This window comes from Sorex fumeus, unplaced genomic scaffold, assembly GCF_029834395.1.
Source record: "Sorex fumeus unplaced genomic scaffold, SorFum_2.1 ptg000067l, whole genome shotgun sequence".
NCBI lineage: Eukaryota > Metazoa > Chordata > Mammalia > Eulipotyphla > Soricidae > Sorex > Sorex fumeus.
The window spans coordinates 1,633,146-1,652,114 of NW_026606124.1; the positions used below are offsets into that span (position 1 = coordinate 1,633,146).

At 41.6% G+C, this 18,969-nt stretch overlaps 1 protein-coding gene across 2 annotated transcripts in view; it reads left to right on the forward strand.

Moving 5' to 3' along the window:
• The window catches only part of HMG20A (high mobility group 20A), an 87,774-nt gene that overhangs the window by 39,970 nt on the left and 28,835 nt on the right, over positions 1 to 18,969 (forward strand). The window contains exon 2 of one of the 2 annotated variants that reach the window (XM_056128774.1): positions 13,660 to 13,749. In XM_056128774.1, the coding sequence (XP_055984749.1) occupies positions 13,661 to 13,749 (89 nt within the window). In that variant the 5' untranslated portion in view covers position 13,660. Of the gene's footprint in view, positions 1 to 13,656; positions 13,750 to 18,969 lie in introns of both variants that reach the window. The other variant, XM_056128773.1, reaches the window with a different exon arrangement.

Here is an 18,969-nt window from a genome sequence, read left to right on the forward strand (position 1 = left end):
GATACTGGTCTGTGGGTCACCAAATTATAAGAGAGGAGGCCCCTTCCAGCTAACATTTCCTACAACAGGGTGACAGCTCTCAGACATGTGAATGTAGCAGATGCAGACTAAGTCAGACGCCAACAATTGACAGTGTTGGCACTACCCATATGGCAGTGGAGGTCCCCGCTTTATTAAGTTTTGAATACTAAACTAGACTTACATACTTGGGATACCTGTCAGTTGGTGGTAAATAATGCTTTTTCTACATTTGCAAAATCCAAGTTGCTGGTATTTTGCTAAGAAGTCTTATTCATGAGTGGTACTAGCCTGTAGTTTTCTTTTTGTGTGATATCTTTATCTAGTTTTTGTGTTAGGGTGATGCTGGCCTCACAGAATGAATTCCCCTTGTTTGCTAGACAGATTGTAGAGGATTTAGATAAGCCCTTCCTTAGGTGTTTAATAGAATTTGCCAGAAAATAAACCCTGACCTGGTTTTCTGTTTAGGACCCTTCGGGGGAAGGTGAAGTTATTATTTACTGATTTAGTTTCTATAATAAATATATAGGTCTATTCAGATTTCCTAGATTGTAGCTTTCAAAGAATTGGTCTGCCTGTGCCAGGCTGAATCTCATATCTGAAGCACTCTGCAGAGCCATACACCTGTCCCAACAGAGCCCCAGCTGCCGCAAAGCTCTATAACCCAATCACCACCATGCTCACAGCCGGATTCCAGAGGCTCAGATGAGCCTCATCCATTCAGGAAAGAATCTGTTGAAAAAATTCAGGTATGCAGGTTTTGTGACCAAAATCTCCAGGCTCTCACAGAGCTGGGAATGGGTGGTGTCCTCCCATCCCCCTGTTCTTCCAAAAGCCTGGCAGTCATGCCCATGAACTGCCTCTGGCATCATATAAGCTCATTAACTGGCCGTGATCTAGACTCATAAAGAAATCTCGAAAGAGATTAACAAGCTGCAGAGATGCTTCCAGACCCCAAAGTCAGCATCTAGTTAAAAATTCAACTCCAACTGTATCAAAATTCTAGAATTCCTGGAGTGACATCTCATACTCTAAACACTGATATACTAGGACATCTCATACATTGGATGGGATGTAAAGTAGAAAGCACCCAATGTCGATTAAGAGAATATTAACACACGGGGCTGAAGTGATAGCACAGCGGGTAGGGCGTTTGCCTTGCACGCGGCCGACCCAGGTTCGATCCCCAGCATTCCATATGGTCCCCTGAGCACCGCCAGGAGTAATGACTGAGTGAAGAGCCAGGAGTAATCCCTGTGCATTGCTGGATGTGACCCAAAAGGCCAAAAAACAAAACAAACAACACTGTCCTCCCGTTGTTCATCGATTTGCTCGAGCGGGCCCAGTAGCGTCTCCATTGTGAGACTTCTTGTTACTGTGTTTGGCATATTGAATACTCTCAGTACTTGCCAGGCTCTCCTAGAGGGGCAGAGGAATCAAACTCAGCTCGGCCAGGCTAGCTGCGTGCAAGGCAAGCACCCTACCGCTGTGCTGTCACTCCAGCCCAGGCAAAAAAAGCCCAGGCAAAAAAAGCCCAGGCAAAAAAAGCCCAGGCAAAAGAAGTAGAAAGCACCCAGTCTCGATTAAGAGAATATTAACACACGGGGCTGGAGCGATAGCACAGCGGGTAGGGCGTTTGCCTTGCACGCAGCTGACCTGGGTTCGATTCCCAGCATATGGTCCCCTGAGCACTGCCAGGACTGATTCCTGAGTGAAGAGCCAGGAGTAACCCCTGTGCATCGCCGGGTGTGACCCCCCCCCCCAAAAAAAGGCAAAAAAAAAAGAATATTAACACACAAGGCTTTACTGTAACAATATGTTAGTAATCTCTTATACAAGGGCTTAGTGGCTCCAGTGTGAGATACAACAATCTTCACACACTTCTAAGGAAATCTTTTTTGGTCATTTTTAGCAAATTAATCATAACAAGCAGTACAAAGGGCTTGCTATTGGGGCAGGCTTGGGTGGTAGTTAGGAAAATTGGAATGGTGGTAGAAAGGTGTAATAGTGGTGGGATTGGTGGTGGAATATTAAATGTAATAAATCATTGTGAGCAGCTTTATAAAAATAAAATTAAATTTAAAAAATAAAAAGAATTGGTCAGTTTCATCTTGGCTATCAAATTGGTAATCATAGAGCTATTCCTAATATTTGTGGTGATCATAGAGCTGCTTATAATAAAATTAAGTTATTTTAATGTCGTGGGACTTATATTTCATCTTTTTTTTTTTTTTTTTTTTTTTTTGCTTTTTGGGTCACACCTGGCAATGCACAGGGGTTACTCCTGGCTCTGCACTCAAGAATTATTCCTGGCGGTGCTTGGGGGTCCATATGGGATGCTGGGAATCTAACCTGGGTCGACCGCATGCAAGGCAAACGCCCCACCCGCTGTACGATCACTCCAGCCCCTCATCTTTTATTTCTAATATCAGTATTTTGTGTCTTTAGTTTCTTAGTCTAACTAGATTTATCGATTTTTTTTAAAAGAACAAGTTTTTAGTTTTGGTTGATTTTCAAATTTATCAACTTTGTGGTTTTAGTTGGGCTGGAGCGATAGCACAGTGGGTAGGACACTTGCCTTGCACGCAATCGACCCTGGTTCGAGTCTTCCACCCCTCTCAGAGAGCCTGGCACGCTACTGAGAGTATTGCACCCGCACGGCAAAGCCTGGCAAGCTAACTGTGACGTATTCAATATGCCAAACAAAGAAACAAGTCTCACAATTTGTTGTGAGACGTTACTGGTGCCCACTCAAGCAAATCGATGAACAATGGGAGGACAGTGCTGTACAGCGCTATACAGTGGTTTTAGTTGCATTAATTTCTGCTATAATTTTTATTATTGTTTACCTGCTTACTTTGTTATTGGGGAGGGGCCTCAAGGAGATACCCTTGGTGCTATGCTTGGGGACCATGAGTGCCACGGATAAATCCCAGGACTGCTGCACACAGTATGCACTGCATCCCTTTGAGTCATCTACCACCCTGATCTGCTTACTTTGTGATTGAGGGAGGGATGTGGGGTGGGGTACAGAGAGGCTGGTCCACACCCAGAGGTACTCAAGGACTTCCTAAAAGCGCTCAGGAGTGACCCTTTATGGTGCTCTGGGGACCACATGTAGTGCCAAAGCACATATGCACAGCACGTGCCTTAAGTCTTCTACTGTATTTTCATCCCTGTCTGCTTATGTTTTTATTTGTTTCTTTGTTTTGCTTTTTTTTATGAAAAAGATCACAGCTTTCTCTGCACTCTACTCCAGAGTCATTCCTGGCAGTGCTCTCTAACCCTATTAACTTGCTTTTAATTTAATTTGCTCATCATTTTCTAACTTTGTAAAGGGAAGGTAAAGGTAAAGGTAAAGACCCTCCCGTTGATCGTCGATTTGCTCGAGCGGGCCCAGTAACGTCTCCAGTGGAGACTTTGTTGTTACTGTGTCTGGCATATCGAATACTCTCGGTAGCTTGCCGGGCTCTCTGAGAGGGGCGGAGGAATCGAACTCGGGTCGGCTGCGTGCAAGGCGAACGCCCTACCGCTGTGCTATGTAAAGGGAAAACTTAAATTATTGATTTTAGTTACTTTATAATACATGCATTTAGTACTATAAATTTGCCTCTAAGCACTGCTTTTTTTTTAACATTTCAGAAAGTTTCATAAGTTTTATATTCTTTTATTCTTTAAAATTTCTCTTAATTTTTTTGATTTGTGTATTGTTTAAAGGTGTACTTTTGGGCCGAAGAAATAGCGCAGGAGTTAAGCCGCTTGCTTCGCTTGTGGGTGACCCCAGTTTGATCCTCATCATTGCTTAGGGTACTCACAGCACCGCCAAGAGTCACTCCTGAGACAAGGCCTGGACTAGCCCCCTAAGCACTGCTGGAGGTGGGCCAAACTACCCCCGTCCCCCACCAAAATATTTTTTTAAGTGCATTGTTTACTTTCCAGGTATGTCAGTGTGGGGTTTTGTTTGGTTTTGGTTTGGGGGCACACCTGACAATGCTCAGGGCTTACTTCTGACTCTGAGCTTAGGAACTGCTCCTGGTGGGATTCAGGGACCATATAGAGTGCCAGGGACCGAACCCATGTGCAAGGCAAACACTTTACCCACTGTACTATCATAGAGTTATGCTCTCCAGCCCCATAATTTTCTGGTATTTTGGAATTCACCAACCTTATTCCAATTCTAGTTTTATTTCATTATGGTCTAAAAGCAGATAGTGTATGATTTTATTCTTTTTAATTTGTTAAGGTACATTATATGGCCCAAAATTAGTTTTGTCCTGATGAGTGTTCATGTGAGTTTGAGAAGAATGTAATCTGCTATTGAATTGAATGAAATTGTCTCACAGATTTCAATTATATCCAGTTAATTGATGGTACGCTTGAGTTCAATTATGTCCTTACTGATTTTCTACCTTCTGGATCTATTTCTGACAGAAGGGTATTAAAATCTCCAACAGTAATCATTCTTCTTACATTTTTGTCTGTTTTGGCCTCACATATTTGGGACTCTGTTGTTAGATATATACACATTGAGAATTGCTATGTCTTCTTGCAATATTGAACCCTATCATTATGTAGTGATATACATAGAAATACACACACACACACACACACACACTTCTTTATCCCTCATAACTTGCCTTTCTCTGCAGTTTTCTCTGCCCGCTATTAAGATAACTATTCTATTTTGATTGGTGTTAGCTTGATAGGCATTCCATCACTCTCCGTTACCTTCACTTTGGTCTCTATGTTCCTGTTTAAAGTGGCTTTCTGACGGTCAGCATATAGTTGAAACTTGTCTGCCTTGACCATCCCTAGACCATTGATATTAGTCAGATTTATGTTTGTCATGTTAGTTACTGTTTTTGATTTGTTGTTGTCCTTTGTTCCCACTTTTGGCTTCCACAATGTTTCTGCTTTGGTTTCTATTAATTGATTTCTTGTGATTCCATCTGCTCTGTCTTACTATGTCAAAAACAATTTTTTTCACTTTTTTAATGGCTCCCTAGAATTTTCAGTATACCTTTACAGTGAATCTGGGTCTGCTTTCAAATAACATACAGATCACTGTCACTGTCACTTTCCTCCTGTTGTTCATCAGTTTGCTCGAGCGGGCCCAGTAACGTCTCCATTGTGAGATTTGTTGTTACTGTGTTTGGCATATCGAATATGTCATGGGTAGCTTGCCAGGCTTTGCCATGCAGGCAAGATACTCTCAGTAGCTTGCCGGGCTCTCTGAGAGGGGAAGAGGAATCAAACCCGGGCCGCCCAATTCAGCCGTGTTCAAGGCAGACGCCCTACCCACTATGCTATCACTCCAGCCCCTAACATACAGATAACTATACATAATTCAGATATCTTATGCCGACTTTTTATCCTTTGTAGTGTTACTGCTATTCATTTCTTTATATATAAGCATGTTTGTATTATATAAGAACACATAATCAAATACAGTTTGCTATAATTTTGTCAACTATTGTCTGAGAATAAGAAAACAAAATTTATTCTTTTACCTTCACTTAACTCGTTTTCTAAGGCTTTTTCTTTCTTTATATAAATCTGGAAGTTTGATCTGTATCATCTTCTTCTCTCTAAAGAATGTGGAGGTTTTTGTTTTTGTTTTGTTTTGTATTGTTTAACACTTTCTGCAAGGCAGCACTACTGCAAACGTTCTTTCCATTTTTATTTTTCTGTGTAAGTATTTTCTCTCTTTTGTAAGCTAATTTCACAGTGTACATAAACATTTAGGCTGTTAGGTTTTTTTCCTCTGAATACTAGAAATATTTTAGTTCACTCATTCTCCTTGAATGTTTTCTGAAGAAAAAAATCTCTGGTAAGGTATTTGGGGAGTAGGGGTCACCTGATTTCTTTCAAATTTATTCTTTTAATTTCCTGAAGTTTCATTATAATCTTCTCTCCCCCTCTCCCTTTATATTCTGTCTGGTGTTCTTTGAGTTTCTTGGGTTTGTGGTTTGATGTCTGACATTAATTTGGATAATCGTTTCTATTGATGCTTCTGTTGTTTCTTTCCTTTTTTTTAAATTTTTATTAATGAAACACCATGAGGTACCGTTGTAGACTCACAGATTTTTGTGCTTGGGTTTTAGTTATACAATGACCCAGTGCCCATTCCTCCACCAGTGCCCATTCTCCATCATTTACATTTTTTTTTAATTTTTGTTAGTGAAACACTCTGTTGTTTCTTTCAATGATGTTTCCATCACATGTATATTGTAATATTGGTAATTGTCCCACAGTTTTTAGTTTATTTTTTTGTTGCTGTTGTTATTTCCTTTGGGGCCACACCTGGAAATGCTCAGGGCTTGCTTCTGGCTCTGGACTCAAGGATCACTCCTGGCAGGGCTCAGGGACCATATGGGGGGCCATGGATTCAGTCCTACCCACTGTACTATCATTATGGCCCCGGTTATTTTTTGTTTTGGTTTTATTCCTAGTCATTTTTTTCTCTTTTCTTTTCAGTTTGTTGTATCCTCTGCTTTCATATTATCCATCTATTCTTATGTTATCTGTTTTTTCCACTAAAGTCCTTAACATATTAAGTATAATTTTTGAAAACTCAGCACTGATAATTTGAACACAACCCATTTCTTATTTTCGGTCTGTTGCTTGTTTGGTCTCTTCAAACTATGTTACTTGCCTTTTATATGTCCTGTATTTGTTGTTGTTGTTGTTTTGTTGTTGTTGTTGAAAGGCAAATACGAAAGGATTCGTGTTCTGTAGCCCTTCAATAATGTAGTAGCAGGGCCAGAAAGATAGTTCAGGGGTTAAGGTGCTTGCCTTGTACTCATCAAACCCTGGTTCCATCCCCGGCACCTCATATGGTCACCTGAGCATCATCAGAAGATATCCCTGCACAGAGCCAAAAATAACTCCTGAGCACCGCCAGGTGTGATGAAAAAGAAAACATTGTAGTAGTAAGAGATATGGATAAAGGAAAAGCTTACTATGAATCTGTTAGGTCTTAGTCTTTTGGTGAGCCAGTGAGCTGATGCCACTACCCTGTGAACTTGCCAGGGCTTCTCAGGTTTATTTTTCCCTCTCAAGTGAAACAGGATGGTTGGAGGGGCCTAGAATGTGTATTTCCAATACCCCAAATGGAAAGGTAGAGGAGACTGAAGTTGGTAGTTCCCTACCACTGCTAAAACTGTGGTAAGGATAAGGAGAATTTAAAACCCTCATACATTACTAATTGGAATGCAAAATGCCCCAGACAACTGAAAATTCCTCAAAATGTTCAGTTACAGAGTTGCCAAATGACCCAGAATTGAAAGCATGTCCCCTAAAGCACTAGTATCCAAATGTTCATTGGCTCCGTTATTCACTTGATCTCTTGATCACTTGACATCCCATTACTCATCGACTTGCTCGAGCAGGCGCCAGTAACGTCTCCATTCATCCTTGTCCCGTGCTAGTGTAGCCCAGTGGTGCCTGCTCGCTCCAGGAACACGAAGAGCTTCAAGCCGATCATTCAGGGTCTTGACAAAGAAGTCTGACCATCTCATAGGTGGGCTGGCACACGATCTTTTGAAGTCCCGTGGAATTCAATTAGTGATGGCTCTAAACCAGCGGTCGTCTTTAAGTCTCATTACATGTCCAGCCCATCTGATCTTCGACGACTTGGCAAACAAGACAGCATTCCTGATTCTTGATCATCGACGGACGTCGAAACTCCAGATTCTTTCTCTCACTTGAGTGAAGCGTGATACTCCAAGCATAGCTCTTCCTTTTTCTCTTTGGGAGACCCAAATAGCGTGCTCATCCTGTTTTCGTAGGGCCCAGGTCTCTGAGGCGTATGTTAATGCAGGAAGAACAGTGGAATCGAAGAGCTGTGCCCGGAGCCGGAAGTTCTTCGTCCTCTTAGCTATTTGGACACTGTTGAAGGCGTTCCAAGCCACTCTCTTCTTCCTGCGCAGTTCAGGTGCCAGTTCATTTGTCACGTTGACTTCTCGACCTAGGTACACATAACTGGCATTCAGAGATGTTCATCCTGTTGAGAGCGAATGGAACATCAGGAATGAGACCATTTCTCATAAACATTGTCTTCATGAGATTCAACTGTTCTGACCTTTCCACACTCACAGTCGAAGTCGGCCAGCATTTGTGCCACTTGGCTAATGTTTGGTGTTATTAGAATGATATCATCAGCGAAGCGGAGGTGGTGTAGTTGCCGACCATCTATCTTTCCTCCCATTCCTTCCCATTCCAGTCATAGCATGACGTTCTCGAGAGTTGCACTGAAGAGTTTCAGTGAAATGGTATCACCCTGCCAAACTCCTCTCTTGACATGGATGATCACTTCCTTGTAGAATGGTGAGAATCTGCAATATAGCTCACGGAGGATCCTGATGTATTGAGTTTGAACGCCCTGTTTGGCTAGGGCTTCAATGACTGCTTCAGTCTCAACATAATCAAAGGCCTTCTTTAAATCAATGAACATTAGACAGAGTGGCATCTTGAACTCCCAAAAAACCTCAATGAGTTTGGTTATCGTGTGGATACGGTCGATCATGCTGAATCCTTTTCAGAACCCAGCTTGCTCACATGGTTGTCCTTCATCTAGTGTTCTGCTAATCCTATTAAGGACGATTCGAGTGAACAGCTTGTAGACGACAGACAACAGGCAGATCGGGCGATAGTTGCCAATGTCATGGATGTCCCTTCTTGTGCAGTAGTACAGTCCTGCTGGTTTTCTGTTATTCACTATAACCCGAAAATGATGTCCCAAGTCTGTCAGCTAATGAATGGAAAAACAAAACGTGGTGGAGCATTACAGTAGAGTACTAGTCATCCTTAAAAAGGAATGAAAGGGGATAGAGAGATAATTCAAATGATGGAGCACGTGCTTAGCACATATAGGGACCGAGTTTGATCCCTGACATTTCATAGCTTCATGAAGACTTATGGTCGTAGCCCTGCCAGGAGAGTGTCCCTAACCCAGCGGGCTGAATATCACCACACATGGCCGCAGACCCCCAGCACCATTGGATGTGGTCCCTATTAAAACAAAAAAAGGAATGTAGTACAGATGCATCTTATATTGCATCTGTGATGAGCCTGGAATATTTTGTGCTAAATAAGCCAGGCATAAAACCACACATCTTTTATTATTCCTTTTATAGAAGATGCTCAAAGTGGAGGCTGAAGAGATAGCACATGGGTTAAGGTGTTTTTAACTTTAACCCATGTATATGGGTTAAGGTAATATACTCATGTATATTACCCAGGTTCCATTCCCTCATATAGGTCCCCTGAGTCCCACAGGAGTGATCCCTGAGTAGTGTCAGGAAGAAATAAGCCTTGAGCACTTCCAGGTGTGACCCACAGACAAAAAAAAAAAGTTAATTAAAAAAATGTTTAAACTAGTTAGTTTCTTGGGACTGGGAGAAGGGTAGTTTGAGGTGTAAGTACCAAGATTGAGGGTGAGGAGCATAGTGAAGAATGTTAAGTCAATTACAGTATTATGGTACAATTTATAAATATGTAAAAGCTACTGAATTACTAATTTTTGCAAGGTGTTTTATTTTATGTGAATTATGTGTTTTTTTAAAAGTGAATTAGGGTGCCTTGATGTGAGTCAGGGATGCTAGTGTGATAGATGTGGCCAAATTGGGGGATTTGGAGACATTGGGTTTTAAGTTAATTGAAAGGTTTCACAAAGCTAATATGACAAGTGGGAAATTGCCTAAGAATGTGTAGAATAACTGCTGAGATTTTTAAGAACTCATTTGTGGTTTTTAATAATTTTATAGTAGCAACCTTTATTTTGTGATTTTTTTTTTTCCTCCTAATCATCTTGAGCTAAACTCCAGAATTGGTCAGAATTGGGATATAGAAGGCAAAGAAATGGAAGGATTTGGAACATTGGCAAAGAACATTTGAAATGTAGCCATGGAATATAAACTGGACAGAAAAGGGAAAATAAAAGTATCACCGAATTAACAGTTTGTACGGTGAAAAGTCGTTTGTAGTAAAAGTGATTGAGAGGAGTGAAATGATATGATATAGGAGATGGAAACTTTTTTAATTTGAGGTTGGTATGGCCCAGCAGCATGATTTTAAAGCAACTGAGAGTGTATGTTGCAGAGGGATTGAACTCAGAACTTCATACATGCAGCACAAGCTTTACCAGTGATTCCTAGAACTGTGAGGTTTATTTATGGATTATTGTGTGAGAAATGGGGGCAGAATTCCACCTCTCAACTCTGAAGCATATGGTTGGGAAGGATTAGAAAACATGGCAGATTCCCTTAGCTGACTTAATGAAGTGGCAAAATGTAAAGTAAGAGAAGGGCTAACCTTGGGAAATAAAAGTACATATGAAGCTTCCAAAACAGGTGTCAATAACTGTTGATATTGTCCCTTTTGTTGAAAATATTACCAGAACCATCTTAATTGAGGGCTAGTTTTTTAACTCAATCTGATTTTCTTTGTCTTTGCAAAACCTCAGCAATATGCTGCTTGTGATTTGTCTCGTTTGATATAATTCTTCATACAGTTATTAAAATACTTAAGGTGATACTCGGTTTTATGTTTCAGTGTTTTGTAGTGAGTGGTTTGTATTAGGAAGAAGTTTTGGATTCCAGATCTATCATTCAAACCTGGTTCCAAGTGTGAAGTCTAGTGTAATACCATCGTTTCAGAACCCTAGTTAGAAGCATTCGCTGGCTGAGTACCTTCTGCAAGCAAACATCTGCATGATGTATTTATTGATAGAAATAGCAATGAAGAACCAAACGGTGTTGCTTTGCCTGTGTACATCTTTCTCTCCTTTCCTTTTCCAGAGCAGCGTACACTACATTTCTTAAGTGCTTTGCATAGAATTTTTGAGTTCATCCTGACCTCTGTTAGTACTAGGACTTATCAGGCACAGATGCTATGCTGCAGGCCTTCCGGCAGTTAGTGACTTGGTAGCCGTGATTCATCTTGACCATGTGAGGAGCAGTCTTGCAGGGTCACAGTCATGTTCTTGGGAATCGTTTTATTTTCCAACAAGTTGGACTCATTCAGAGGCCTTTGGGTTTCACTGGACTTTTTCCTCATTTCCTTATTTTATTGATCTTGGCCCCTTAACCTCCCACCCACTTATTACTCATTTCTCGGGGCCTGACTACTCAATAACACTAGAGGAAATATATCTGAAGCCATATGGGTTTAGGAAAACAAACTTAAGAGGAAGAAAAAAAAAGAAAGCAAGAAGCAAACGTGTTCTCTGAACTTCCTTTGTTTATATGATCTGTTTATATGTTGTTAAGGCTGTGTTGTCCAGCTGCCTCCCCATATTTCAAAATGACTAACAATATCTGGAGAACACTCTCAGAGGGTCATGTTGGCATAGTGAATTTAAAAAAAAAAATACTTTGTCTCCCACCAGAAAATATCTCCTTTTGAAGTATGAGAAGGATGCCAGGAGCTTCAAATCTTGAGGTTCCTGAAAGTCCATTCCGCCCCCTAGACTTTTAGAAGGAAGTAATTAGACGAGTCCTTTTTAAAGTTCAGTGCAAATACCTTAGTGTTTTGTTTGGGAGACACATCCAGTGGTACTCAGGGATGTTCTGGCTCAGTGCTTGGGGGTCATCCCTGGCAGTGCTTAGGGGACCACTCATTGCCTATGATTGAGCCCGTGAAACCCTGCTTCCTGCATATAAGCCATGCATACTAGCCCTTTGAATTAGGAATGTTTGCTTGTTGGATGCACTAGTCTATATGACATCTAATGTGTTTTCTATGTAAAGTTAGCAATCCTGAAAACCTGGATGCTAATCTGGCTTTTGTATAAAGGGAATTAAAACATAATTCTACTTGTAGCACTGTCCTGTTGTTCATCGATTTGCTCTAGCGGGCACCAGTAACGTCTTCATTGTGAGACTGTTGTTACTATGTTTGGCATATCGAATATGCCACGGGGAGCTTGCCAGGCTCTGCCGTGCAGGATGGATACTCTCGGTAGCTTGCCGGGCTCTCGGAGAGGGACAGAGAAATCGAACCCGGTTGACCACGTGCAAGACAAACGCCCTGTCCACTGAGCTATCGCTCCAGCCCATTAATATTCCTCCCGGTGGAGTCTCGTTGTACATGTTCAAATCACTTGTATCAGGATTATTCTAGAAAACACCTAGAGTGGAATTTTGCAGGATCTGTTCGTTTTTCCTGTTGGCCCCCCTCCCTTGAAGGACTTGAAAGGGATTAGCATGCGCGTGATGTATGACTGTGTAGTTGTAGAATCCTCACGCTTCCTTCCACTCCACTATAGGAGATAAGAACTAAACAGAGACACAGTTTTTCACATTTAGCTATTTATGGAACTTTGTCTGCTAAGTAACAAACTTAGAAGGGAAAACAAGAAAATAAAGAGCAAGAAATAAAACCTCGGGTTACCAGTTGGGAAATAAATTCCTCTATTGAACATTAGAATATGGTTTCATTGTCATCGGCACTTTCTTCCCGTTTCCGCCTCCGTGGGTTGAAGCCCCTGCTCTGCCCAGCTTCGGTGCTTTCCTCCTAATTGCTTGTTTCACTCCATCTCATGCAGCAGCAGCAGCAGCACCTGAAATAACTGCTCAGGGAGCTCCTAAGTGAATTCTCATAATTCGCCTCGCAATTCTCCCACTTGATGGAGGCACTCTTTTCTCTGGAGTGGTTTACAGTTCCACTTAAGTGGCTGGTGTTTGGGGTCACTGTTGAATGTTTTGTTTGAATATCACTTTCATGATGAATGGAGGGTTGCTGCTTTTAGCTCTGTGGGGTGAAGCCCTTGGTGGTAAGCCTTGAAAGGGAAACGTCGCTCTTTGTAGTGATAACGCTAAATGAAATTACCCTCTTTGTCACTTTGTCCTTTTATCCTTGCAGTCTGACGACCTCAAGTTCTTGTGATTTATTTGTTTTCTCCAATTAAGCTTAGTTGTTTCCTGGACCCAGGTGCATGCTATTTCCGTACTTGGTCATAGCAGAGCTGGGGAGCGTATTTCTGACCTGGAAGTGTGGTTTCTTTATCGCAGAACCACATCAGTAGACCTTCATCCTCCACTTCCTTTGCATTACTTCCTTTTGGGGGACTCAGTTTGTCTTCATTTAACCTTAGGATGATTCATCTGGGACTGAGAACTGGCAATTCTGTAACTACAACATCTTTCTCTATGTACATTAGTATCATTGCACTCACCATGCCGGCCAGCTGATCCTTTCTACAAGTTTACGAAGCACATTCCGTTTACTCCTTCATTCACAGTCACCCAGTGGGTTAAGTCAGTCATTTTGCCTATCTAAGATGGCAGAAATCTGTCTCAGAGATTGCATGTGTCAAGTTGGCAATGCTTCTGAGTTCCTTTGCTTACCAATTTTTGTGTAAAAGATTCTTGAAAATAGTTTGAATGAACCAAAGAGGGAATTTTCCAACAAGCCTCGATTGTTAAAAATCTGGTTTTAGTCTGGTCAGTTGTTAAAACCAAGGGTGCCCATTAGCCACAGAATTTGAATTAATGTGTCCTAGTCAAGAAATTATTTAGGTCATTGTCTGCTCTGCTCTTGATGTGATTAATTTACCGTAAACCGGCTTTTAAATGAGTGGAACTTGAACTGGAAATAATTTCGCTGCTAATTTTTTCCCTTCTTTCTTTCATTCAGGAGGATGGACACCTTGATGACTAGTTCCACTCTGCCTCCCCTTTTTGCAGATGAGGATGGCGCCAAGGAGAGTAATGAACTGGCTCCAGGCGGGTAAGCGGCTGCTTTGGGACCCTGGGTCTTTGCCTCAGCGTCCAGACAAGGCTGGTGACAACTTGCATGTGAGATGCAAAAGAGGCAGCTTTAGGTAGGGTAGGAAGTGTGGTTGTCGGGTTTAGTGAAGGAAATGAGCACCATCGTCAGCTGCTTTGTAATTGTTCTTCAGCTGTCTTCTGCTCTGTTCCTATTCCTCTAAATCCACAGTAGCACTGCACTGGACCTGGCAGGTTTCAGTGGCTCCCAGGTAAGACAGTCTCACAGACACCATTAAGTAAATACCTGCCATGAGGCAAGCTCTGAAAATCAAACACACCTTCTATTTGAATTACCACTCATACTAAAATCATTTTTCCCCAAAGTGTAGATTTGTATTTTTGGTTGGGGAGTTTATTTGGGTTTTGGTTTCTGGGCCACATGCTATGGTGCTGGGGTCCACTTCCAACAGTGTTCAGATGACTAAACAGTACCAGGGACCAAACACGACCCCCTGGGTAGACCCAAGTGCTCTACCCACTATACTATCTCTCAAGCCTTAAATCATACTCTTTTTTTTTTTGTAGGAGTACTGCTATTTATTCAGCCACTGACTAGCTGATTGAATTGGGCATGAACTCCACCTTAATTTTTTTTTAATTTTTTTCTCTTTATATTTATTTATTGAATCACTGTGGGAAAAGTTACTAAGCTTTCAGGTTTAAGTCTCGGTCATACAATGATCAAGCACCTTTCCCTTCACCAGTACTCATTTTTCACCACCAAGAACCCCAGTATACCCCCCCTCCCACCCCTCCAAATGCCTGTGAGACAGATGATTTCTACTTAACTCTTCTCTGCATTGATTACATTCATTATTTCGACAAAAGATGCACCATTATTGTTTAGAATTTCCCCCCAAGCAATCAGAATTGCTAAAAAGCCATTGTGAAATATTTTGTTTTCTATAGCTGGTTATGGGAATCATATAATGTCACGCGGCCACGATTTTGGATTTCTGCAAAGAGCCAGATAATTACAAGATTGGTTTCTGTGTGTCCAGTGTTATGGCCGTGCCAGAGAGCCGCTCGTGGGGGATAACTCATGACCTCGGTAGGGCATGAAGAACGTGCCGGTACCGCCCCCCCTTCCCATGAGACTGCAGTTGCCCCTTCACCGCCGGCTCATACCTGGCTTTCCTATAAGCTCTGAGGCGGTGGCCACCTTGCTGCCAGGGGGGGTAAAGGCATAAGGGAGCAACACCCTTTCCGTCCTGGGGAGGCATGGTGCCGTAGTTTAACGCATGGTCCATTCACTTTTCTTCTGCAAGCTGCTGGGCTCTGGACTAAGTCCTTTTGCCTCTGGAGCCATGGCCATGCCAGAGAGCCACTTTTTAATATACTTTTTTAATATGGTTCTTTATTCAAGGTGCCTAGGAGCATTAACTAATTTCTGTTTCATTTTCTCCCCATCTTCTTTCTCTCTTTTTTTTTTTTTACAGATAAGGGAATATAGAAATGGGCTAAAAGCAAATCCCCTTTGCTTGAAAAATCTCTGTATTCCACTTGAGTTTTTATCTTTTTTATATTTAGAAGTTATTTGTCAAGGAAGAAATATATTTGCCAGTAGATTGAAGTGCTAACTAATCCCTAAGATGAATTATTTTAATATTCTTCAGAGCTCTTTTAAAAAGTCTACATTTTGTCATAGTTTCCTTCCCTTACATTTGTTTCTTTTCTCGTTGATATCTGCCTTTTGACCTTATTATTCAGGCAAAACGGTTCTTTAAGATTTTTCTAAAAGCTGCCTCGTTACTACGTCTAATTCATTCAGTAAAGAATTTTCTGAGCATCGGGCTTGCTCTGCACGCGGCCGATCTGGGATCAGTCCCTGGCATTCCACATGGTCCCTTGGGCACTGCCAAGAGTCATTCCTGAGTGCAGAGCCCTGAGCATGATCAGTGTAGCCCAAAATTAAACAAATAAGTAAATGCAAAGTATCAACTATGTGGTGGATGCTTGTCTAAGTACTAGATATAAAAGAATGACTAAACAGATGAAAATCACATCTCCCGTAGAGTTCATAGTTCACCAGAGAAGTCATATTTTTTAAAAAAAAGTAAAATGCGTAGTGCACTGATAAGAACTCTCAGTTCAGCAGAGAAGAGGGGCAGGGAGAATCTGGGTGCAGTTTTATTTGGGGGGAGGTGGGACTCTGGGGCCATGCCCAGCAAATCTCAGGGCTTATTCTCAGCATCATTTGTGGTACTGGCAATCAAACCTGGGTCAGCTGTGGGCAAGGCGCATGCCCTACCCTCTGTGCCGTTTCTCCAGTCCTGGCCTTAGATAAGATGGCTCAGAAAGACTGTAGTAAGAAAGGGACATGAATCAAGATCTGATGGAAGGAAGGTGACTGGTATGCAGTTATTCGAGGAGAGTATTCTAGCCAGAAGGAAGAGTGATGCTTAAGTCCTCAGTGGGGGAGTTTTTACCTTTTAGAAATAGCCTGGAAGAGGCCATAGTGACTGAATCAGAGGTGACCATGTGGAGGTTAATAGAGGGACATATTAGTCCTTCTCAGACTGTAAAATACCTAAACATTTCTAGAGAAAATTTTGGGTTAAGGCCAGAGGCTCTCCGTGTAATAAACTTGCAGATAAAGCCAGTGCTATACGTGTGAGATCCATACTAGATTGAGCAACAACTGACTAGATTGTGCAGGATCTCATAGGTCAGAACAAGCACTATTTAACTTTTTAATGGATGTGGGAAAGCCGTGGAGGATTTTGAACAGAAGGATATGGCCTGGCTTGTTTTTTATCAATACCCCTGTAGCAAGCTAAAGAGATAGTGCAAAGGTCAAGGCATTTGGATTGCTTGTGGCTGCAGCCACAAAAATGGTCAAATCCCCACACTGGATGTGGTTCCCTGAGTACCACCAGCTTTCCCTCCCACCAAAAAAATACTTCCAGTGAATTTCATATTGAGAAGAGAATAAAGAGAGTAGAGTCTAGCTAGAGGTCAAGTAGGCTCCCAAAATAATTCAGGTGAAAGATAAGGACCTGAGGAAAATTACACTTGACTTTGACTACAAATTTTTCATGATAGCACACATCTAATTGGAGTGAGTTTTTAAGATAACAGGAACAGGGACTATTGAGAAATACAGAATTATTGATATATTTTTAATGGCACACTAAACAGGATCTGTCAGAAAGAGGGGCATGAGATGAGAAAAGAGAGGAGGAAAAGAAAGACTTAAAGGGACTATGGGGCTGACGAATAGATTTCCCAGTGATTTAGATAGGAAACTGAGTGGCTAGGAGAGGGTTACCCACTGTGCTACTCTTCAGGCCGGTCTGGAGATTTTTAAACTTGACGTGTGTATTAGATAGCCAACAAAGATTTCAAACCAGCAGCCTGATTTGAACCTTATTCAGATTCTAAAGCTGGGGAGATCCACAGAAGGAAACTCAGCAATCATCGGCTTGTGACTAATCTGTAAAGCCATCAGGACATTGCTAACATGTCAAAATTCTGACAGTTTTTTTGACAGTTAGTTAAGATGAAGTCTGATAAATGACCTTGGACTTAAATGGAGATCATTGTGACCTTGGGAAGAGTTCTAAGCAAAAATTCTTTGGGTTGCGCTTGAGAGAGAATGAAAGGGTGGGCCCTAGAGATGGCTCAAAGGACTGGAGCACATGCTTTGCAAGTTGCAGGCCTGAGTTTGATCCCAGGCACCACATGGTTCCCCAAGCACCACTCCCAAGCAGTGAGCTGGGAGTAGCCCCTAGGACCTCCAGATGCACTCCCCCCGCCAAAAAAAGGAGGTGGGAAACAGAGGAAGAGAGAATAGAAGAAGAGAAATTGATGATAAGTATAGATGTGTGTTTCTGTTTGTGTGTGTTGCCTGGGATCAGAACCAGGGCCTCCCACGTGTAAGGCAAAAGAGCATAAACAGTTCTTTCCTTTATAAACAGTTGAGCCAATAACTATAAACTGTTCTGAAATGGGATCCAGAAAGTGTTTTGTTTCATTTCAAGATAAGTGTAATAATGCCACATTTGTGTCCTGAATTGGCTAATCTAGAGGAAATTAGAGGAGAGATTGGCGATGCCAGAGAGGGTGGAATTGCTGAGAACCTGTCTTTTAGAATGTGGGGCCCAGGGTGCAAATAGAAGGGTTATTGCTTTTAGCTAAGAGTGCAGACAGTTCACTTACAGGAACAAAAGCCCCCCACCTTTCATTGTTGTTTCACATACCAAATTGTCATATTCATGGTATTTGACATCTTTGACCATCCTTTCTCATTTCCTGTCCATTTCAGTCAGGGAGTCAGGATTGATACTCTTTCCCCAATTTAGTTCTTTTATTTCACTAAAATAAGAATGCCCAAGAATTAGTATTTAAAAATTGATAGCACAGTTGAAATGAGAATGACACTGAAAGAATAAGCTGCCTTGGACATCCAAAAGAATTGAAATGTTGGGGTGTGGGGAAAGCTGCTGTGGTCACACTAGCACTCTGGTGGCCCTTTTTTTGCTCAGGGCATTATTGGCATTGAATTCATTCATGCATTACTTTTTATTTATTTGTGTATTTTCAAAAAAATATCAGAGATGTAGAAACAGCTTCTTAAAATCATCTGCGATTACCCAAAAAGAGAAAGCGGGCAGGGGGGGAGCTCCTCGGGCTGGGGGAAGGAAGCGGGAGGGAAACTGGGACATTGGTGGTCGGAAATGTGAAGAGACGGGTTGACAAACATTGTGTGACTGAAACCCAGTCATGAACAGCTTTGTAACTGTGTATCTCATGGGCGTTCAGTTTTTTTTAATTATCCATTATTTTCTCTCGGAAGTCATAAAAGTATAAATTTTCATTCCCAAGATGATCTGTATCTGCTTTCATTTATTTCTTAGTCCTCTGTAATCTTATTTTATTCCCATAATTTCACTGAAACTGTATTTCGTAATAGTACCAGTAGCCTATAATGGTTCAGATTTAGCATATACTTGTTAGCCTATCTGATTTGATGTCTGCAATTTTTTGCCTGAATAATACCCCTTTTTCTTCAAAGTCTTCCTGCCTTAGCCACTATAACAATATTCTCTCCTAAATCTTGCGTAATGCCCTCCTTATCCTTTCTCAGATCTTCGAACACTTGCTTCTAAACTGATACTGTTTCTGCAGAATTATGTCTGTCTTTTTTTCTCACCATCTCTCTGGGGTCTGTCTAGCA